The 23,649-nt window shown below is 43.5% G+C and overlaps 1 protein-coding gene across 1 annotated transcript; it reads right to left on the bottom strand.

Annotated features, from left to right (window-relative positions):
• Positions 1-7,949: 7,949 nt before the first annotated feature.
• Positions 7,950-8,954, bottom strand: LOC139923510 (trace amine-associated receptor 1-like). The gene has a single exon (XM_071914288.2). The coding sequence runs from the start codon at positions 8,952-8,954 to the stop codon at positions 7,950-7,952; it is 1,005 nt and encodes a 334-aa protein (XP_071770389.2).
• Between the last annotated feature and the right edge of the window lie 14,695 nt (positions 8,955-23,649).

The raw sequence follows: 23,649 nt of genomic DNA, 5'->3' as shown, positions 1-23,649 counted from the left end.
GTTTGCTGATTTTATGGCACAAGAAGTAGAAATTGCATGCAATCCTGTAACATCCTTTCATGCCTTGAAGCCTACTGAAGAAAGGCCATCTAGAGATATAAAGCGCTCAAAGGCTAATGCGTTCATCACAAATGTGAAAGCGTCAGATAAATCAAGTACAGTGATGAAAACATACAGTGCTGTGGAGAACAGCTCAAAAGATGCAAACGGATCCAAGAAAGTAAACACTTCAATTTCATCCTCAAACCCAGTCACATGTGTGTGCTGTGGAGAGAGCCACTCCATCCACAAATGCCAGAAGTTCGCCAATAAGTCTGTGGAGGACAAGAGAAGGTTCATATTTGACAATAACCTGTGCTTTGGCTGTCTTAGGAGAGGACACAATTCAAAGGACTGCAAGAATAAAGCTACTTGTGGCATATGTAAGAAACATCATCCAACACCACTTCATGAAGACCGCCATTCTGCTGCTTCTGACACATCTTCTTATGCTATGCAAGCGGAAGAAAACACATCTTCCCTTTCTTGCTGCGTAGACAGAGGCGATGGTGGGAGCACATCCATGATAGTGCCTGTATGGATTTCTTCAACCACCACCCCTGAAACAGAGACCTTAGTGTATGCCCTACTGGATACACAGAGTAGCAACACCTTTGTCGACCAAGAGGTATGTGAGAAGACTGGGGCAGGTTTAGAGCCAGTCAAGTTAAAGCTTACCACTATGATGGGAAAAGATTCCATTATTCAGAGTGAAAGAGTTAGTGGGCTTAGAGTTAGAGGGTTTTCCTCACAAAGCTTTATCAACTTGCCACCTGCCTATACCAGAGATTTCATCCCACTTGAACGTTCCCACATTCCTATTCCTGAAACCGCCAAAAGCTGGAAACATCTGAACAGAATAGCACAGGAAATACCAGAGCTGATGGATTGTAAGGTCGGCCTCCTGATAGGCTACGACTGCTCCAGAGCATTGGCACCACGACAAGTCATCACAGGAGGTGACGATGAGCCGTATGCCATCAAAACTGACCTGGGTTGGAGCATTGTCGGCAGCTCACCACAGGTCGCAAAGTCAACAGAAGTGACAGGTCTGTGCCATCGTGTATCTGTCAAGGAACTTCCACCATTGACACCAGCCACTGTCATCAGAGCCCTCGAATCAGACTTCAAAGATACAAACCCTGGGGAAAAGAGCATATCACAAGATGACATACATTTCATGCAATTACTGAATGAAAGAATACACCAAAATAAAGATGGGCACCTGGAAATGCCCCTCCCCTTTAAGACACGCCCACAACTGCCAGAAAATAAGCGGCTGGCTCTGGTGCGGCTGAAGCACCTGAAAGGGAAACTTGAGAAAAATCCCAAATTCAAGGATGACTACGTTAAATTTATGGAAGGTGTCTTCAAGGATGGAGATGCGGAGAGAGCTGAATACCAACCAAAAGCAGGAAATGTGTGGTATATTCCTCACCAAGGGGTCTATCACCCTAGAAAGCCAGGAAAAATTAGGGTTGTGTTCGACTGCTCTGCCAAGTATGATGGCACGGCTCTGAATGATCACTTACTAACTGGACCTGATCTCATGAATGGGCTGACAGGAGTGCTCTGTAGATTCCACAAACACCCAAACGCAGTCATCTGTGATGTAGAAAAAATGTTCCACAGGTTCCATGTAAGCCAAGAAGACAGAGATTACTTACGGTTCCTGTGGTGGGAAAATGGCGATACAAATTCAGAGCCAAAAGAATATCGCATGAAGGTCCATCTTTTTGGAGCAGCATCCTCTCCTGGCTGCGCAAATTATGGAATGAAGTATCTCGCAAGCCAAAATGAAAAGGAGTATTCTGCAGCAGCCAACTTCATTAGAAAGAATTTCTATGTTGATGATGGCCTCATCAGTGTAGAATCTGTGGACACAGCCATCAAACTAGTGAGAGAAGCGCAAAATGTGTGTGCAAAAGGGAGATGACACCTCCACAAGTTCATCTCCAACAACAGAGAAATCTTGGAGTCAATTCCTGACAGTGAACGAGCTAGTGGAGTTCAGGATGTGGATCTCAACTATGATGAACTCCCAGTCCAGACCGTGTTGGGAGTAAAGTGGAGTGTGAACAGTGACACCTTCTCCTTTAAAGTCGCCCTGGATGAGAAACCAGCAACACGGCGGGGAATCCTCTCAACTGTAGCCTCTGTGTTTGACCCACTAGGCTTCCTGGCTCCCTTCCTCCTATTGGGAAAGAAAGTACTACAGGAAATGTGCCAAAGGGGCATTGGATGGGACAAACCACTGCCAGGAGAATTAAAGCCACGATGGGAGAGCTGGCTGAATGATCTAGAGAATCTGCAAAAACTCCAGATTCCAAGATGCTTTGCTCCTGAAAACCTAGGGAAGGTCCAGAGAATTGAACTGCATCACTTTTCGGATGCGAGTAGCCATGGGTACGGTCAGTGCTCATATATCCGAGTGGTGAGTGAAGACAAAGTGCATTGCTCCTTAGTCATAGGTAAGGCAAGGGTTGCACCCACAAAAGTTGTAACCATACCAAGGCTGGAGTTAACGGCTGCAGTGGTCTCCTCAGCAGTCAGCAGTATGCTAAAGGAGGAGCTGGAGCTTAAAATTGACCAAGAGTATTTTTGGACAGATTCACAGGTAGTCTTGGGCTACATTAACAATGAAGCCCGAAGGTTTCATGTTTTCGTTGCAAATCGAGTCCAAAGAATCAGAGAAACAACAAACCCAGCACAGTGGTACTATATCGACACTGATCGGAATCCAGCGGATCACGCTTCCAGAGGCCTCAAGGTGGCAGAGTTGATTAGTTCGAATTGGCTCACTGGACCCAAGTTCCTGTGGGAAAGAGAGATTGTCACACCAAAATCAAATCAGCTTCTGGTGGGCGATCCTGAAGTCAAAACGACACAAGTACTACAAACAAAAGTAGTAAAAGAGGACAATCTTTTGGAGAGACTTAAACGGTTCTCAAACTGGCATACAGCATTGAATGTTGTTGCTCAGATCCAGCAACTAGCAAAAAGAGCCAAAACAGCAGAACCCATAAATGTCGAAGACAGAAGAAAGGCCAGTCTTGTGCTTGTAAAATTGGCACAAAAGGATGCCTTCAAAGAGGAAATGCGAATACTGAGTCATGGTAAACTGCCACATAGCCATCAATTGTCCCAGCTTGACCCAGTATTGCAAGATGGTGTTCTCAGGGTGGGAGGGCGATTGAAGAAGGCTTCGTTACCTCTCGACTTGAAGCATCCAGTAATCCTACCAAGAGATGGTGTGGTTACACGTCTGATCTTAGATTACTGCCATGAAAAAACTCAGCACCAAGGCAGAGGACAAACCCTTAATGAACTGAGAGCAAATGGTTACTGGGTTGTTGGTGGCAGCAAAGTTGTGGCGAACCACATTAAACAATGTGTTACGTGCAGGAGAGCTCGCAGGCCAACAGAAACGCAAAAGATGGCGGATCTACCTGCTAACCGTGTTGATCCCTCGCCACCATTCTCTTACTGTGGGATGGATTGTTTTGGACCATTTCACACTAAGCAAGGTCGTAAAGAGTATAAGAGATATGGTCTCATACTCACCTGTCTATCCTCGAGGGCAATTCACATAGAAATATTGGAAGATCTAACAACTGATGCCTTCATAAATGCTTTGCGGTGCTTTATAGCTATCCGTGGAGCCGTAAGACAAATCAGATTGGATCAAGGGACAAATTTTGTTGGGGCGAGAAATGAACTCACAAAGGCTTTAAAAGAAGTGGACAAAGACAGATTGACTGCTTACCTGGCCGAAAAACAATGTGACTTCAATATGAACGTACCTGATGCCAGTCACATGGGAGGTGTTTGGGAACGGCAGATCAGGACAGTTAGGAGCGTCCTAAGCTGGGTCCTCTCACAGAGCGCTGGAAGATTAGATGATGCTTCCTTGAGAACATTCTTCTATGAAGCCATGTCAATTATAAATAGCCGCCCACTCACCACAGACAGCCTCAATGATCCCAAAGGCCTAGAGCCACTTACCCCAAACCATTTACTTACCATGAAAGCCTCTGTCCCGCTGCCTCCACCAGGAAAATTTGTGGCAGAAGATCTGTATGCCAGGAAAAGGTGGTGCAGAGTACAATATCTGACAGAGCAATTCTGGAGTAGATGGAGGAAGGAATATCTAGCAAACATCACCCTCAGACAATGCTGGCACTCTTCAAGACGAAATGTGAAGATTGGGGATATTGTCATTGTCAAAGAGGAAGGGATTCCGAGTGGAAACTTGGAAGAGTACTTGAAGTTTGTAAAGATGAAGATGGACTGGTGCGAAAAGCCACAATACAAATAGGAAATAGAAGGCTAGGAAAGGAGGGTCAACGACTCATTAATCCATCCATTCTTGAACGTCCCATTCATAAATTAGTTGTACTTGTAGAAAACAACTAGAATGTGTTCCAGTGGAACTATTCTCTAAACACCTACCTGTGTGGAGAGTTTAAAGTATCAGTCTTGACTTAAGAGTTTTTTACAGATACAGACTATTTGGTTCTGGAAATTACTAGATTTATTCAAGTATTTGTACAAAGGTTATCATCAATCATAGTAATTTGGTGGGAGTGTAACTGTCTCAGAGACATGTTTCACTGAGATGTTTATTTTATGTTTCTGTCATAAATTCATGATTATTTGAGTTCATACAGTCATTAAAAAATGATTAAAAATGTAATATAAATAAGATGTTAAAAGTGTAACATTGATAAAAGATTTGTCTAGAATATACCACCTTAAAATGTTTGGTTAAAAATTTAGTGCATAAGGTTTATTTTAATGAAGAGTGTAACGGGTCACATGACCAGAGTTTAGTTAAGGGCATAACCGTGGCATTATGGGTCAGAACCAACATGGCTGCAGAGGAAAGACGTATGGTCCCAAAGTAACCCTATTCTGCACGTGGTCCAAGAGGCGCACACGGTAATTGTCTTTCATTTGGTTTATATTTGTGTATAATGTTTGTTGATGTGCCTTTGCATGGACAATGTGATACGTTTTCAGTAATTTTATTTGATTCCAGCACATTTCTGTTGTGCTAACGTGTTTGGGCTTGTATATCAACGGACACTAGCTTGAGTGACTTTAAAATGACTGAGATATATATTTTGAACCTTTTATGTTTTTTATTTCTTGTAGTTTTCACGGTGTCTGCTGACGAAAGAAAGAGAGAGACAAAATAAATCTTCAAAAGACATCTGTATGATGCGTGGCCTTTATTTCATTGGACCAGTGTAGCTACAGTACCTGTCTCTCCCCCCTTTTCTCAGACCCCGGTGCAGTGCAGTGGTCGCCAGTGCATGCCTTAGTCCCATCCCTACTGCCGCTCCCACCCGATGTGCTCTGACTCCGTGTGTTCTGTGTGCAGCTGTCTTCTCTCCCCTTCCTCAGACTCCGGTCCAGCGCTCCACCTGCCAGTGGACAGGTGTTGCTCCGGCCGGTCGTCGGCGCCGGCCTGGTCCTGCTCCCACCCAACGTGTCTGTCTTGTGTTCTGCTGCTGCTGCTTCTCCCCTTACTCTCTCCCCCTTTCAGACTCCGGTGCAGTCCAGTGGTTGTCAGCGCCGGCCTCGGTCCCTTCCCACATCCCTGATGCTGCTGCCCCCCTTTGTGTCTCTGACCCTGTGTGTTCTGTTTGCAGCTGTTTCCCCCCTTCTTCTTTACGTGTGTGTGTGTCTGGGTGTGTTGTGTGTGTGTACGCGGCTTCCTCTCTCTCCTCCTCTCTGACTCCAGGTCAGTGTTCTACCTGGCAGTGACGGGTGCTGCCCTGGCTCTTCGTCGTCAGTGCTGCCTTGCTCTTCCTTTCCGCTGCTCCCTCCTGGACGCTGATTTACGACTGCTGCCCTCGCTCCTTTACTGCTGGCCTCAGCCCCCCCCCACCGCCGCATGCTCCTCCCCTTCTTTTGTCTCTCTCTGTTTTCTCTTGTCATCATTGTTGCCCATGACTCTGTCAATGTTTTGCCCGGCACCTATTGCACGCTAAGCCGTCCCGGGGGGGGATCCCTATCTGCCTCAGCCCGCCCAAGGTTTCTTCCAAGTTTTTTCCTGGGAGTTTTTCCTTGTGTGCATTTAGGGTCTAAGGCTGGGGTGCCGGGTAGGTTAGGCTATATAGAATAGGTAGATTGTTTGTCTCGCTAAATCTGCTCCTACCTACCTTGTGTTTTTCATTATGCTGTCCTACAAAATTTTGTTTACCACTGATTGTGTTTAGTTAGACCTAGCTAGACACATTCTCTGTAAAGCCCTCTGAGACATGCTTGTGATGAAGGGCTATATAAATAAATAAACTTGACTTGACTTGACTTGAGCTTTGATGCTGCCGTGTTCTCATGATTGCACAACCAGGAAGTAAAGGAGCGTGGTCACATGACCAAATCCACTAATCACATGAAACTTTCCCAAAATTTTCAAAACAACCTAGTGATGTATTATTTATGAAAAAAATATCTAAAAATACTATTGATTTTTATTTAGAACTACTAAAAGACAAAAAAAAGTTTTGGCAACAATTTTGACGGGTGGGATTAAATGAAGATCTCCATCCTTCATTAATGGTTTCCTGCTGATTAGTAGACACCAATTCATGTTTGTTAACGCTTAAATAACCCATTTCACATTACCTGTTGTAAAGTGACAGCTCTTCATGCCTTACCAATGACTTATACAAGTATGTGTGAAACATTACTTAAGGGCTCCCTGACAATTATGCATCCATGGTGTTCCAAGTATAATACTAATGGTTTACTACAGTCAATAAGACATGAGGGAAAGCTTGTTATGCTTCACAAAAGGTTACTTCAGGAAATCACACAAAAACAGTCTTTACAAATCAGGGACGAGAGTCACACAGATATTATAACCATATTTATTTAATGAAAACATTTAACATTTCATGACAATATCAAATGAACATAACTATGCCAAACAATCAAAATATTAAATGAGAGATGCAACTGAGTCTAACTAATAGAAGAGAAAGTCAAATTATGTCAAGATTACAATGAGTATCTGATCAACAACAAGATACAACAAATACAAGAGAAAACATCCCATACTTCATCCTACAGAGTAATGTACTCAAATTATGAGAAACCCAGTAAAGATGCCTGGCTTACTCAGGTATCAAAAGGGTTACCATGTGAACATTTTACTGACTTTGCTTGTGGTGTTTGTCATTTGTCGCACAAACTCTGACTCGCACAATGTTTTGGATACTTTTTTGATTTCAACAAAAAGCATGATGGTGAGCAGTATAGCTTTTACTATTACTATGGGGGTGGTGATGTATTTTCCCTGCATGAGAAGTAACTTACTGCTCAGTCAAAGTGAGCAGCTGAGGGCCGCATGTTTCATAATGTTTTGCTGGCAGACAATTGTATCTGTGGACGGTAATATTCTGTTAACTGGTTTATTCGTTGCAACTGGGATACATAATCACTGAGTATCAAAGGATGATGTAATAAGCTTATCCTGAATAAGATTAGAACTGGAATATGGCCAATAGCTGGATTATTCCATGCATGTAAATGTAACATTTATATGTAGAGTACAGTAATAAATTGAATAAATATACATGAGATAGGGTGGAAATAAATTGTATCTATTGTACCAAGCATAATTATTGGCATGTTAGTACTTAAGCACTGAGAATTATTTAACTCTTTATTTCATGACGTTTCGATCCATGATGGATCTTCGTTAGGTCAAATTTAAAAAATGTAATTCGATCCATCATGGATGGAAACGTTGTCATGAAATAAAGAGTTCAATAATATTTCGGTGTGTGGGTTCCACTTCTCAACTGATGTTCAGCACTTAACGCAGCACCCACTGTCGATATGCGTATAGTTAACTGTTGCCTGAAAGTACATACTTAAGCACTCCAGTCAATCAGTCAAAACAATTTTGAGTTTGCAAAACGACCTTGAAATATTTTGCCAGAAATGATCATTCTGAAAGCCGCCCGAAACCAGCTGTAAAAGAATGCATAAACAAATGGATTGAGCACTGAATTTGACCATCCAAGCAAAGTAAATGTTTCAATCACAGATATTGGAATAAAATAATTAATTAATGGATTTAAGGTCGTAGCAGTAACAAAAGGAGTCCAACAGATCAGAAAAACTCCCATAACAATCGCCAAAGTTTTTGTGGCCTTTCTCTCCATCTTACTGACAGATGCTCCAGACTTTATGCTCTGACAGTTTGTGTTCTTGATGCTACGTGCCTGTCTCTGTGCCACCAGGAAAATCTTTAGGTAGATACTGAGCATTATGATTGCTGGGAGGTAAAATGAGAAAATACATGTGGTAATGCTTGAAATTGGAATGTGAAATGAAAAACACCTTCCTTCACATTTTCCTTCATTAAGACCCGTAATTATCACGCCAATTCCAAGTAGGACAGAAACACCCCAGCTCACCACGATCATGATAACAGCAGCATGAGAATTCATTTTAGTTCTATACCTCAGAGGCTGACACACTGCATAATATCTGTCAATAGAAATAAAACATAAGTTCAGAATAGAAGATGTAGATAGTGAAACATCAAGGCTGCATCCTATGTTACAAATTAAATCTGCAAGATGCCAACATGAGCTTACAGAGAGTACTATGAAGAAAGGCAAGACTAAAGCCCCAACAAGGAGGTCAGCCACAGCCAGAGAGAGGATGAGGTAGTTAGCTGGAGTGTGGAGCTGTTTGAAGTAAATGATGGAAATTATTATGAGAAGGTTTCCACACATTGTGAGAACAGATAATGAACCAAGGAAAAGATATAACAACACACGTATTATTGAAGGGGTGATTACCATTATGCAAGATACATTTTCTGATTCATAACAGAGGTGTATGTCCTTAACAACATCAGTCTTGTTGAAAATGAATTCAGTTTCCATGCCTTCTGGCTCCTGCTATCCTGCTAAATAAGGTTTTCAGTTTTAAATGAATCATGAATACAGAGATAATCTCACATTTTCACATCACGTTTACAATAGCATTTCTTTCAGCAGGATTATACAATTGCAGCAATATCTGTTTTCTGGAAGAAAGTGATTATAATTAAATTTTTTCATACCATCCCTGTTAACCCTGAAGAAGGCTTATGGATCGGTGATGATGTGAATCCTTGATCTTTGCCCCACTGAGCAGAAACTCTGGACTTGACTCTCGTACTTATCAATCCCTTGCTCATTAGCATAATTAATGCAGTCTTCTTTTGTCCAGTAAGATATAGGTAACTGTGTATTCTGTTTGCATGAAATAAATTCATGATGAGTAATGAGGAACACTTATCAGTGGCTTAGGTGTAGTGCATAAGCTAGTGATAAGGGTTCCACAGTTTTCAAACATGATATTTTATGTGATGTTAAGCTTGAATACATTGTGTTACTTTGTGCATTCCACATAATAATAATAATAAACTTTATTTATAGAGCACCTTTCATGCAAATGATGCAGTTCAAAGTGCTTTACAATAAAAAATAAAAATAAAATGCTTAATATTAAAAGAAATATGCCAGACAAATTCAAAACAGACAAATTAAAACAAGAACAACAGAAACTGGTAAGAACGATATAATATGTAAGAAATAATAAAAAGTAAAAATAGAATGACTTTAATTAAAAGCCAAGTTAAATAAATAGATTTTTAGCTGTCTTTTAAAAATGTTCACTGAGCTCACATCTCTCATGGCTTTAGGTATAGTATTCCAGAATTTAGGAGCATAGTTAAAAAAAAGCTGTGTTGCCTATTTTCTTATGTGTAGGATTGTTTGTGTTTAAAAACCCATCAGCAGAAGATCTAAGAGCTCGTGAAGGATTATAAAACCACAGAGAGTCTGCAATGTAGGCCGGTCCCAAACCATTAACTGCTTTATAGACAAGTAAAAGGACCTTAAAACCAATTCTAAAAGATACTGGGATCCAATGGAGTGTAGCCAAAACAGGGGTAATATGCTCTATCTAACAAGAAGTTTCTCAATCAACTGTTTCGGAAGACCGGTAAAAAGAGCATTGCAGTAGTCCAATCTACTTGAAATAAAAGTATGAATACGTTTTTCAGCGTCATTTTGGGATAGGAACGGCCGTACTTTGGCAAGATTTCTTAAATGATAAAATGCTGTTTTGGTCACCTTCTTTATGTGTGATTTAAAATTTAAGTCCAAATCTATGACAATGCCCAGGCATGTTACCTATCTAGGAAGCCATATTCCCAAGTTTACAGAGAAATTGATCTCTTTTAGCTTGGGGGCCAACTAAGAGTATTTCAGTTTTGTCGTCATTTACTGTATGTTACTCTCCAGGTCAAGCCCTTTCCAAATATGTCTTCAATTTTGTCCTATGACACTAAAGTTGTAAAGACAGTAAGTAAAGTTAAGTTTAATTTTCACCTCTGTCCGGCTCCAGCCTCTTTCAGGCATAGTTTCTGAGACCCTTTGAGACTCCAGCCTTGATAAAATCAAGTGAGCTTCTTAAAATAATATCCCAACTTGGGTTGTTGCTAAAAAGCAAATAGCCAAAATATATATTAACCACATAGTTAACCACTTGTTATAATGAGGTGTGTAACAGTTAAGCAGGGTTGGGTCAGATTACTTTGAAATGCACTGAATACAAACGACATGGCAATATTAGTAACCCAAGTTGGGATATTATTTTAGGAAGCTCACTGATCTGAGGCCATGCATAGTAAATGTCATGACCATATCCATCTGATAATCAACTCATCACCCCCATGGACACCCAAGGATAAGCCACAAATCAGCTGTGGAGACTGCCACCTACAAGCTCATAACAGGGTCATCAGAGATATATGTAGGAAACTTCATCTGTAAACAGAGGGATATTGAGGCTACACCATGGTATAATTCTGACCATGCAGGAGCTTTGGGGGAGGGTCTAAAGTGCTTCAAAAACAGCAATGTTATCCAACCCTAACCCTCCTATGACAGCAATCCAGATGTATTTGGTTGGTAAAATTAGGTCTACACTAGCCCAAATCCAAAAGTATGACTGTGATGTGATGTGAAAACATCAATACCTTGGAGGATTTTTTCCAATAAATAAGCAAAAAACAAAAGACTTATATTAACTTATTTTATCCAGGCTGGAGTCTCAAAGGGTCTCAGAAACTACACCTGAAATAGGCTGGAGCCGGACAGAGGTGAAAATTAAACTTTGTTGTAGGACAAAATTGAATTTTTGGAAAGGCCTTGACCTGGAGAGTAACATATGTCAATATGAAGAACATGGGTGCACATCTGCTCGGTTCAGCCCCCAGCTCGCCCTCTGCTTCCCCCCCTGCTTCCACTGCCAGCTGCCAGCCCGGCTCTCCACTCACCCAGCCATTTTCCCCAGCTCCGCTCACTCCCTGGCTCTCCATCCCAGTCCCCCCCCTACCCTGCAATAAATACACATCTTTAACCATAGTCCTGTCTCCTCGCCTCTGTGTCCTGCGTTTGGGTTCTCCAGCTCAGCTTCCCGTAACAGTACGATTTGGCCAGAGAAATGAACCCAGCAGACACAGATCCCCTCCTCCAAACCCTTGCCTGTCAAGGCGCTCTGCTCGAGCAACATGACCAAGCCCTGAAAACCCTCCTGGATCACGTCAAAGACTTTTAATGTTCCCTCTCCGACCTACAAGGCAGAGTCTCTGCGTAGCCAGCCCCCAGTTCCTCTCCTCCGCCCCGTGAGCCATTTGTCCCTGCTCCCGAGCGTTATGACGGCAACCCCAGAGCTTGCAGAGCCTTTTTGCTATAGTGTTCTTTAGTGTTCGAGCAACAGCCCCACTCTTATGCCAGCGACTGGGCCAGAATTACCTACCTGCTTGGCTCCCTCCGTGGAGCAGTGCTCTCCTGGGCCACAGCGGTGTGGGAAAAGCAATCTACCATCTGCTCCTCCTACTTCAGCTTCACCCAGGAGATGAGAAAAGTCTTCGACCACTCCGTCTGCGGAAAAGATGCCGCAAAGAGACTCCTGTCCCTCCGTCAAGGTCTCCGCAGTGTCGCCGAGTTGGCGATTGAGTTCTGCACCCTCGTCGCTGAGAGCGGATGGAACGAGGAAGCCCTTCAGGGAGCGTTCCAGAACGCTCTTGGCGAAAACATCAAGGACGAGTTGGTGTCTCGTGATGAGGCCAGTGGGCCTCGATGAGCTCATCGCCCTCGCCATTCATATCGACAATCGTCTCCGTGAGCGTAGGAGGGAGAAGACGGGTAAGGTTTCCTCTTCCCTACCATCAGCTGCTTCCTTCCCCCGTTCTTCTCCCCTGGCTGCCTCAGTTTCCCAGTCTGTTCCGGAACCCGAACCCATGCAGCTCGGCAGGTTTTTTCTTTGTTGACAAGAAGGATGGATCACTCAGACCCTGTATAGATTTTCGTGGACTTAACAACATCACTGTCAAGAACAAATATCCCCTGCCACTCATCAATTCTGCTTTTGCCCCTCTCCATGGAGCCACAGTGTTCACCAAACTAGATCTACGGATCAACGCCTACCATCTTGTCCGCATTAGGGAGGGGGACGAATGGAAAACTGCGTTCAACACACCACTTGGCCATTTTGAGTATTTGGTCATGCCATTTGGCCTTACTAATGCCCCTGCTGTTTTCCAGGCCCTTGTTAATGATGTGTTGAGGGATATGATCGGACGCTTCGTCTTTGTGTATCTGGATGACATCCTGATCTATCCCAAGGACCCCAATGCTCACCAGTAACACGTTTGCCAGGTTCTCCAACGGCTGTTGGAGAATAAACTGTTTGTTATGTAAAGCCAAAAAATGTGGGTTCCATGCTTTCTCCGTGTCCTTCCTGGGGTATGTCATTGCACAGGGACAGGTGCTGATGGATCCCACCAAGGTCACGGCAGTCACCGAGTGGCCAGCGCCCACTAATCTGAAGCAGCTACAGCATTTCCTGGGGTTTGCCAATTTCTACAGGCGGTTCATCCGCAACTACAGCCGCCTGGCAGCCCCTCTCACCTCCACCTCCTCTCCGTTCCACTGGACCCCTGAGGCGGAGTTGGCGTTCCTGGAACTCAAGTGCCGCTTCACCTCTGCTCCGGTTCTCATCCAGCCAGACCCGTAACTCCAGTTCATCGTGGAGGTGGACGCCTCCGACACCGGGGTAGGAGCTGTACTATCTCAACGTTCCCCCTCTGACCAGAAGCTCCTCCCGTGTGCGTTTTTCTCCCGTAAGCTCTCCCCTGATGAGAAAAATTACGATATCGGTAACCGTGAGCTCCTGGCTGTGAAACTGGCCCTTGAGGAGTGGCGTCACTGGCTGGAAGGCTCTGTCCACCCCTTCATTATGTGGACGGACCACAAGAACCTGTCCTACATCCAGACTGCCAGACGTCTAAACTCCCGGCAAGCCAGGTGGGCTCTGTTCTTTGGTAGGTTCAATTTCACACTCGCCGCCCTGGTTCCAGGAACATCAAGCCTGACGCCCTCTCCCGCCAGTTCACCGCCGATGACACCGGTTCCGAGCCAGATTCCATCCTGCCAACCACCTGCATCGTTGCTGCCGTTTCCTGGGAGATTGAATCCTGTGTCCGCCAAGCCCAATAGAACCAGTTCGACCCGGTAACGATCCTGCTAACTCTCTGTTTGTCCCCGATTCAGTTCGCTCCGATGTTCTCCAGTGGGCCCATACTACCCACCTCACCTGTCACCCTGGTGTCAACCGGACCCTCGCCTTCCTCTGTCAGCGCTTCTGGTGGCTCACTATGGAGAAAGATGTCTGGGAGTTCGTCTCTGCCTGCTCAGTCTGTTCTCAGAACAAAACCTCCACTAAACCCACTTCCGGTCTGCTTCGCCCTCTGCCAGTACCCAGCCGCCCATGGTCACACATAGCACTGGATTTCGTCACCGGTCTTCCCCCATCTCACGGTAAAACAGTCATCCTCACCATAACACACAGATCGACAGATCTCGACAGATTTTCCAAATCGGCTCATTTCATTCCACTCCCCAATCTCCCGTCCTCCAGGGAGACTGCTGACCTCCTTGTGTCCAACGTGTTCCGTCTGCATGGCATTCCCACTGACATTGTCTCTGACAGAGGACCCCAGTTTACATCCCAGGTATGGAGATCCTTCTGTCCAGCTCTTGGAATCAGTGTCAGCCTTTCTTCTGGATATCACCCACAGTCCAACGGCCAGACCGAGCGGGCCAACCAGAAGATGGAAGCGTCCGTACGCTGTGTGACCACTGCTAACCCGTCCTCCTGGAGCTGCCAGCTGCCCTGGGTTGAATATGCCCACAACACCCTCACTAACGCCTCGTCTGGTATGTCACCTTTTGAATGTGCCCTTGGTTACCAACCCCCCCTGTTCCCAGCCCAGGAGGATGAGGTCGCTTTCCCTTCTGTCCACGACCACCTACGCTGTTGTCGTCGCACTTGCAGGAAAGCCCGTGCAGCCCTTCTTCGTGCCTCCACCAGGGCCCAGACTCAAGCCAACCGTCGCCATGCCCCAGCTCCAGTCTACACCCCTGGCCAAAAGGTATGGCTCTCTTCTAAGGACCTGCCGTTAAGAGTGGAGTCTAAGAAACTTTCCCCCCAATTCATTGGTCCCTTTGAGATTGACCGTGTCCTTAACCTCTCTGCTGTGTGCCTGAAACTCCCAGCCTCCCTCTGAACCCACCCTACCTTCCACATTTCCCTGATAAAACCTGTCCATTGTATTAAATAAAAAGTAATAAAAAAAAAAAAAACCTGTCCGTTCCAGTCCCCTGTCTCCCCCAGCAGCAGCTCCTCCACCACCCCGGCTCATCGATGACCATCCAGCCTATACCGTTCGGCGGCTTCTGGACATGCGCCATCGGGGCTGCGGCTTTCAATACCTGGTGGACTGGGAAGGCTACAGCCCTGAGGAGTGCTGCTGGGTCCCCTGCTGTCACATCCTGGACCCCTCACGTGACTTCCATGTCCTAAACCCAGACAAGCCCGGTCGGGCACCAGGTGGCGCCCGTAGAGGGGGGGGGGGGGGTACTGTTACATCTGCCCCTGCTACTTCCCCGGACACGGCCTCCACTTCCCATTCTGTCTCTCCCTAGCCTGTTGCCACTTCCCCAGTGGCTTTCTCCCTCTCTCTCCCTGTGTGTCTGTGAGTGTGTGATTGTCTGAGTGGAGACCGGTGTACTGGAGTCGGAGCAGAGCCCCACCAGCTGCATCTCGTCCCATAATCAAGACTCCTACAAATACTCAGCCCTGCCACATCCATGCTGCCAGATTGCAGCCTCTGCTCAGGCAGTCTATGCTTCTAGCCATTTTTTCCTGTCGTTGTTCCTAGCCATTCTGCTAGCCTGTTTCCTAGACCTGACCCTGTCCTCTCTCCCTTGCAGTCCCGTCTGCCCTGTCTCCCAGCTCCGCTACTCCTCAGCCCTGCTTCCAGCCCTGGACCCCCGCTCGGCTCAGCTACTCCTTGGATTCCACTCCGGATCTGCTCGGCTCAGCCCCCAGCTCTCCCTCTGCTTCCACTGCCAGCTGCCAGCCCGGCTCTCCACTCACCCAGCCATTTTCCCCAGCTCCGCTCACTTCCTGGCTCTCCATCCCAGTCCCCCCCTACCCTGCAATAAATACACATCTTTAACCATAGTCCTGTCTCCTCGCCTCTGTGTCCTGCGCTTGGGTTCACCAGCTCAGCTTCCCGTAACACTGTGATTGTTGATTTTGTTATTTTCAGAGGATTTGTTGACGATAAGAAATGTATTTAAAAACACCAGCCGTATCCTTTAACTACATAGGGCATTGTTTGTGGACAAAGGCTATGTTTATATGCATGGAGATTAATGTTCTCAACCGGTTACACAAGTAACCCTGTTTTGCGTTGACACAGGAAATGATTATAACTCGATTAGAATAATCAGTGTGTGTTTACATCTTCTTAGTTTCAACACATGCTATATTTCTTCTCTGACATTTGGCCATTTCTAAAAAGAGGAGTAGTGAGTAGTGGTCAGTGACTTGATGTTTCCATTCAAAATTTATTAGAATTCCACAATGACCAACAGCAGCTGTACATGATGTCATAAGAATTATGTCATTTCCATAAGACTACTAATATACAGCTTAAACAATATAGTTATTCTGAGACTGCATACTGTTGCCTCTTGTTTTTAGTCAGTGCAGTATTTTACACAATTTTTTGTCTATTATGTTTTTTTTTAATTAATGTATGTACATTGCGTAGCTTAACTACACAGGCTATTATTTGTGGACAAAGTCCTCAAGTGATCTATATATGGCTACGTTTACATGCATTGAGATTAATGTTCTTTACCTGGTGACTCAAGTAACCCTGTTTTGGGTTGACACAGGAAAACGTTACAACTCAGTTAGAATAACCAGGGAAAGCTCATACTCCAATTATGAAAAACCCGGCTAAGATGCCTGGCTTACTCAGATATCAAAAGGGTTACCATGTAAACATTTTGCTGCCTTCACATAGTTGGTCTTGGTTTTTGCCGGTTTGTGCAAACTCAGACTGACACAATGTTTTGGGTCCATTTTGTTGTCAACAAAAACATGATGGTGAGCAGTACTTACTTTTACCATTACTATGGGGATTGTGATTTCTTTCCCCTATATAAGAAGTAACTTACTGCTCAGTCAAAACGAGTAGCTGACGGCCACATGTTACATATTATTTTGACATACTGATCATTCTATTTGGAATATTATAACAGGAATATTATGTTAACTGGTTTATTCACGGCAACAGGGATACTCAATCGCAGAGTATCAAAGGTTGATGTAAACAGTTTAAGCTGAATTAGAACTAGAATATGGCAATAGCTGGGTTACTCTGTGTGCGGTAATGCTTGAAATTGGAGTATGAAATGAAAAACACCGTCCTTCACATTTTCCTTCATTAAGACCCGTAATTATCACGCCAATTCCAATTTGGGCAGAAACACCCCAGCTCACCACGATCATGATAACAGCAGCATGAGAATTCATTTTACTTCTATACCTCAGAGGCTGACACACTGCATAATATCTGTCAATAGAAATAAAACATAAGTTCAGAATAGAGGATGTAGATAGTGTAACATCAAGGCTGCGTCCTATCTTACAAATTAAATCTGCAAGATACCAACATGAGTTTACAGAGGCTGCTATGAAGAAAGGTAAGACTAAAGCCCCAACAAGGAGGTCAGCCACAGCCAGAGAGAGGATGAGGTAGTTAGCTGGAGTGTGGAGCTGTTTGAAGTAAATGATGGAAATTATTATGAGAAGGTTTCCACACATTGTGAGAACAGATAATGAACCAAGGAAAAGATATAACAACACACGTATTATTGAAGGGGTGATTACCATTATGCAAGATACATTTTCTGATTCATAACAGAGGTGTATGTCCTTAACAACATCAGTCCTGTTGAAAATGAATTCGGGTTCCATGCCTTCTGGCTCCTGCTATCCTGCTAAATAAGGTTTTCTGTTTTAAATGAATCATGAATACAGAGATAATCTTACATTTTCACATCACGTTTACAATAGCATTTCTTTCAGCAGAATTATACAATTGCAACAATATCTGTTTTCTGGAAGAAAGTGATTATAATTTTATTTTTTCATACCATCCCTGTTAACCCTGCAGAAGGCTTATGGAGCGGTGATGATGTGAATCCTTGATCTCTGCCCCACCGAGCAGTAACTCTGGACTTGACTCTCGTACTTATCAATCCCTTGCTCATTAGCATAATTAATGCAATCTTTTGTCCAGTAAGATGTAGGTAACTGTGTATTCTGTTTGCATGAAATAAATTCATGATGAGTAATGAGGAACACTTATCAGTGGCTTAGGTGTAGTGCATAAGCTAGTGATAAGGGTTCCACAGTTTTCAAACATTATATTTTATGTGATGTTAAGCTTGAATACATTTTGTTACTTTGTGCATTCCAAATAATTTCCCTCCCCTCATTACTTTGCTTGAGACTGATCAGCATGTTACTGACTCTATCCTGAACTTTCGCTTATGTTTACACCTACTGCAGTTCACAATATTACACCCAATAATTTTGTTTTCAAAAACAATAGGCTAATGGGATGGCTGACCCTGTTGGCTTAAAATGGACCAGAGAAGTGACATTTCGAACACAGTGACTCTTCATCAGACTTAAAGGTCCCATATCATGGAAAACGGGATTTCCCTTGCCTCTTTAATTATAAAGGAGTTGGATGTGCTATCTAAACATCGAGGGATCAAAACGCACGGTAGCCAACTAAATCCACACAATCCTTATTAGGAGCTTCCTTACCGGCGTTCTGCTGAGTTTTACGGGAAATGTAAGCGTTTTTATTACTTTTCTGTCCATTGCTTTTAAACCGATCTTACTGGCTCTTATTGGTTTTAGTCGGTTCTTACCAGCACTGTTTTTACTCAACCCGATCGTGGACGACTTTTATGTTCCACTCGAATCTTATCGGTCGCTAGCTAACCAGCCAGTTGCTAAACTGAGGGATCCCGAGGGAATTCAGCACCGAGGGAATTTCAGCGCCTTCTGAAGTTTTTTCTGGAATTATCCAAGCTTTCCAGTTGTACATCAATACTGCCCCAGATCCAGATCACCGCAATGGGCTCCAAACCAGAGCCCGGGTATATCACCGCAGCGGGCTCCAAATCGGAGCCTGGGCGTCATGCCCCCACTCACCTCAGTGGAGTACGAGCTATCTAGTCTGAGATCTGAGCTCCATTCCATCGAGAGCCTCCTAGATGATGTCCTCCAGCGGCAGTCCCTGCTCCTCTCCCGGTTGGCTGTACTGCAACCTGATGCTCCCTCCAGCTCTGGGAATCCGACGCAAGGTGATGTCCCCAGTCCATCCGCTGCCCATCCTTTCTCTTGGGCATCAGTTGTGAAAAAGGGGAAATGGCGTTCTCTACCTCTATTCTCGCCAGACAGGGATGATGACCAGCCATCGATTCCTAAGCGCAACATTGTACTGGACACTGCTGTGGCTAGTGGTGATGTCATCACCAACGGCTCATTCCCAGGTGAAACGCGTCAAATTAGCTCTGTTGTGTCTGACTCAGTGTCAGATACCATCGAATTGTCCCCAGTACTCACAGACCTGCATCCCTTAGCTCACACACTGATTGTTCACGTGGGTACCAATGATGTCATGGATAAACAATCAATTAAACTCTGTGAACAACTAGAGTCATTGGCTATCACAATCCAGAGCCTAGGCAAAACATGTATATTTTCTGGCCCCATTCCCACTCTTTCTAAAAAGAGTGTAAAAAGATTAAAAAGACAGCTCAATACTCCACTTTCTGTAGCTGAGGTTCACAGAGCTCTGACAAAACTAAGCACTCATAAATCAGCCGGTCCTGATATGCTGGAGCCAATGTTTTTAAAATTAGCTGCTGATTTTACAGCTGGACCCCTAACTTACATGTTTAATCTTTCTTTGCTGTCAAATGAAATTCCCTTGGTCTGGAAATCGGCCTTTGTATCACCTTTATTAAAAGGAGGAGACTCAACTCTCATGAATAATTATAGTCCGATTTCTAAATTATCAGTCTTAGCCAAAGTATTTGAGTCACTAGTCGGCTAACAAATCAAAGACTATTTACATTCTCATGGTATCTTATCTAAACATCAGTCTGGTTTCAGAAAAAATCATAGCACTGGCACAGCTGCAATGAAAGTCATAAATGACATCATTGAAGCACTATATAATAGACAACATTGTCTTGCTCTTTTTATTGATCTCTCCAAAACATTTGATCATAGTATTCTTTTAAATAGATTATTTAATATAGGTTTCTCAGATCACACTGTAGGTTGGTTTGCAAACCTAAAACTACCTAAAACTACCTAAAAAAACAGAACTCAGGCTACGCAGTCAGAGGGCTTCACCTCTGACATGAAAGAAGTCCACATAGGAGTCCCTCAGGGTTCGGTTCTTGGCCCTCTTTTGTTCACTATCTATATAAATTGCCTTGGTCAGAATGTACCAGATGTTAATTTCCATCTTTATGCTGATGATTGTGTAATATACAGCTGTGCTCCCTCATTGAATAAGGCCACACTGAAAGTCTACAGCATGCTTTTGACCGGGTACAGTCACAGCTTAGTCAATTAAGGCTTGTTCTAAATGCTGAGAAAACTAAACTCATGGCCTTCTCAAATAATAAAAACACCTTGCTAAAGCCAAGCATTACCGCTTTGTGGCGTCACAAAGGCACGCTCATTATAATTTTTGTAAGAAATAATAGGCTAACAAAGTGTTTTTCGCATGGCACAGCCAAGGGCATCACGAGGCAAATTCAGGTCATACATTCAGTCAGTCAGTCAGTTAGTCAGTCAGTCAGTCAGGTAACGCTTAGTGAGATGTCGCTTCGTGAGATGGCCTCTAGAGAGCGTCTTTGACTAAGAGATGGCCTCTCGACTATGGGCTAAATGCCACATTCAGTCCCGTACTGATAATGCCGTATTGAATCCCACTTTCAGCCACACTCTTCGCCGTCAATTTACAGACATCCACATCTTCTGCTGTCCTGCAAACCTTAACGGTACGGTAAGGTTACTTGTGGTATGTGACGTTGGTGGAATAGGTAATTTAACTGACAAACGTGGAATAGGTAATTTAACCAATAAACGTGTCGCGCTAGTCGAGCATTGCTCCCACACACACCGAGCCCCACTCTCTGCCGTTAATTTACATACATCCACGTCTTCTGTTGCCCTATAAACTTTAACGTTAGGTAACGTTATTACCTGTGGTATCTCAACCCGTTCTCATTCCCAACTCCGGGATTCCGGTTTGCTGCATTTCTTTGCCTGAGCTCTTTGGTGCTAATATTGATTTTTTAAAAATTGGTTAGTATGGTTGTAGATCAATTTCGAGGCCAAATGAAAAAAAAAATAAAAAAAATCACTTGCATTTTAGCATTTGATGTCACCTGCTAGAAAAATAAATAAATTTGGCTCATAACCTATATAACAAGTTATTTCAGTGGCATCTCAATAAACTCCATAATTTAAATAGAAGAATGCAGCTGGGAGTTCCATTTCTAAACGTTGCATAATCCGTTTCGTCATTGAACATACCTCTTTCTGCCCGTGAAACATAGCTGATGAAATCGCGGCAAAATAGCACCAACAAAAGCATATTTTTGTAATTTTTGGATTATATCCTCTTATAACATCAACCTTTTGGTTCAGATTGTATTGCATCTTTGTAATATTGAGCAGTTTGCCTTTTCACAACCGTAACCTTGCACCCGGAAAAACTACAGTTTGCACTGTTTGTCACTTCCTATGAGCACTTCACAATAAAAGCCCTGCTGCGTGGATTTTGTAGTTTTGTTGTTGTTTCTCCCATAGTGGACGTTGTAAACATGGAATTGACATTGTTACTGGGGTATTTGAGGGTGGAGAAAAACAAATCTTTTGTCAGATTTGAGCCATCTTAATGGGAAGCAGGAGAATTTCAGAAAACGTTGCATTTCAACCCAACTCAGTCGCCCGCCATCAGTAACCCCACTCCAATGAAAGTGCAGCTCAATAGCTTTCTAGAAAAACTGGACCCCATGTCTCTAGCCCCTTCTATTGCTGCATAATAAGCCTTCAAAAGTGGCCCGGGGTCAGAGTTCAAAGAGCAATATTGCAGTACAGGAACCACCCATGTTCTTCATATTGACATATGTTACTCTCCAGGTCAAGGCCTTTCCAAAAATGTCTTTAATTTTGTCCTACGGCAAAGTTTAATTTTCACCTCTGTCCGGCTCCAGCCTTGTTCAGGCGTAGTTTCTGAGACCCTTTGAGCCACTTATTGCATATGAAGTTCATCCAGTGTTGGGCAGTAACGTCACTACAAGTAGCGGCGCTACTAGTTTAACTACATTTCTCAGTAGCGTGGTGGTAGCGTCGCCGTTTTTGAATCAAATAGCGTTTTCAGTAGCGAAGCTGTTTTATTGATCAAGTAGTGCGGTAGCGTCCACAAAAGCTACATTCTCCCAGGCATTTCTAAACCTCAAGCGCAGCGAAGCTTTCTGTTGTGGTCTGGAATAAAACTAAGGATAGGTACGTGATGCCAGCTCCATGAACAGAGGAACTGTGTCTGTGCAGCCGACGGAAGCACTTCCGTATGATGGTGACATCACTTACCCATCCTTGGGCTGATGCCTACGACGTCTCTGGTGCAGGGGAATACAGTTAACACGCGTCAGGTCTTTATTCTTTTGCTACTGTAGTTTGAGTTGAGTTAAAAGAGTTTGTTAAAGTAAGTCTCCACAGCTTTATCCTGCAAATGTCTCCACTAGATTGAGCATAGACATGCAAACAGGTATATATATACACATACACACACACACACACGCAAACAAACATAGATGAACATACAACACTTTGCTTTATGTTATTATGTGGAGCACGTTTTTTTGTTTGTTTGTTTTTGTTGCCAAATTGGTATTGTTGTAAGAGCAGTTGCTCGCAAAGGCACAGCTTTTTGTTTTTATAATAAACAACTGAAATGTTTTTGCTGCCTATATGTTTGACTGACAGTTTTTCTTGATCACTGAGATAACATTGATTTGGCATGGCATTTTGGCAAGTTGGTTCAATGTAAAAAAAAAAAAAAAAAAGAAAAAAGTAGCTTTGATGTAGCAAACTACTTTTGCCATGTTGCTTGTAGCTTTGCTAGCTACATTTCTCTGGGGGATAGCTTCAGTGTAGTGAAGCTTCATTTAATGTAGAGTAACTGGTCGCTTAGCTCACTACATTTTCCAAGTAGCTTGCCTAACACTGAGTTCATCACATACTTCTTGGGGTGTGTTATACTTCCTCTTTGTTTCAACACATGCTATATTTCTTCTCTGACATTGAGCCATTGTGAATAAGAGGAGTAGTGAGTAGTGGTGAGTCACTTGATGTTTCCATTCCAAAATTTATTAGAATTCCACAATGACCAAAAGCAGCTGTGCATGATTCCATCTATATATGGCTACGTTTACATGCATTGAGATTCATGTTCTTAACCTGGTGACTCAAGTAACCCTGTTTCAGGTTGACACCGGAAAACATTACAACTTAGTTAGAATAACCTGGGAAAGCTCATACTCCTATTATGAGAAACCTGGTTAAGATGCCTGGCTTACTATCAAAAGGGTTACCATGTGAACATTTTACTGACTTCACCTGGCGTACTTGCTGTCTGCACAAACTCCGACTCACACAATGTTTTGCATACCTTTTTGATCTCAACAAAAACCATGATGGTGAGCAGTATAGCTTTTACTATATACACTTTTGATTTCTTTTCCTTGTATGAAAAGTAACTTAATGCTCAGTCAAAGTGAGTAGCCGAGGGACACATGTTTCATTCCATTCTATCTCTGGACAGGAGTATTCTGTTAACTGGTTTAGTCATGACAACAGGGATACTCAATCACAGAGGATCAAAGGATCATGTTAACATAATCCCAGCTAACCCAGCCAATACCTGGGTTACTTCATGCATGTAAATGTAGCTGTTGTGTGTGATTACAGTAATAAATTGAGTAAATATACATGAGATAAATTTGCAATTGCACCAAAAAATTATTGTCATGTTACTACTTCAGCACTCTAGTCAATAAA

This window comes from Centroberyx gerrardi, chromosome 18, assembly GCF_048128805.1.
Source record: "Centroberyx gerrardi isolate f3 chromosome 18, fCenGer3.hap1.cur.20231027, whole genome shotgun sequence".
NCBI lineage: Eukaryota > Metazoa > Chordata > Actinopteri > Beryciformes > Berycidae > Centroberyx > Centroberyx gerrardi.
This window is presented reverse-complemented; position numbering and strand designations above follow the sequence as displayed.

What these genes read in the sequence shown, in the direction of transcription:
- LOC139923510 (XM_071914288.2), bottom strand. Translation starts at nt 8,954, where the DNA reads ATGGAAACTGAATTCATTTTCAACAAGACTGATGTTGTTAAGGACATA.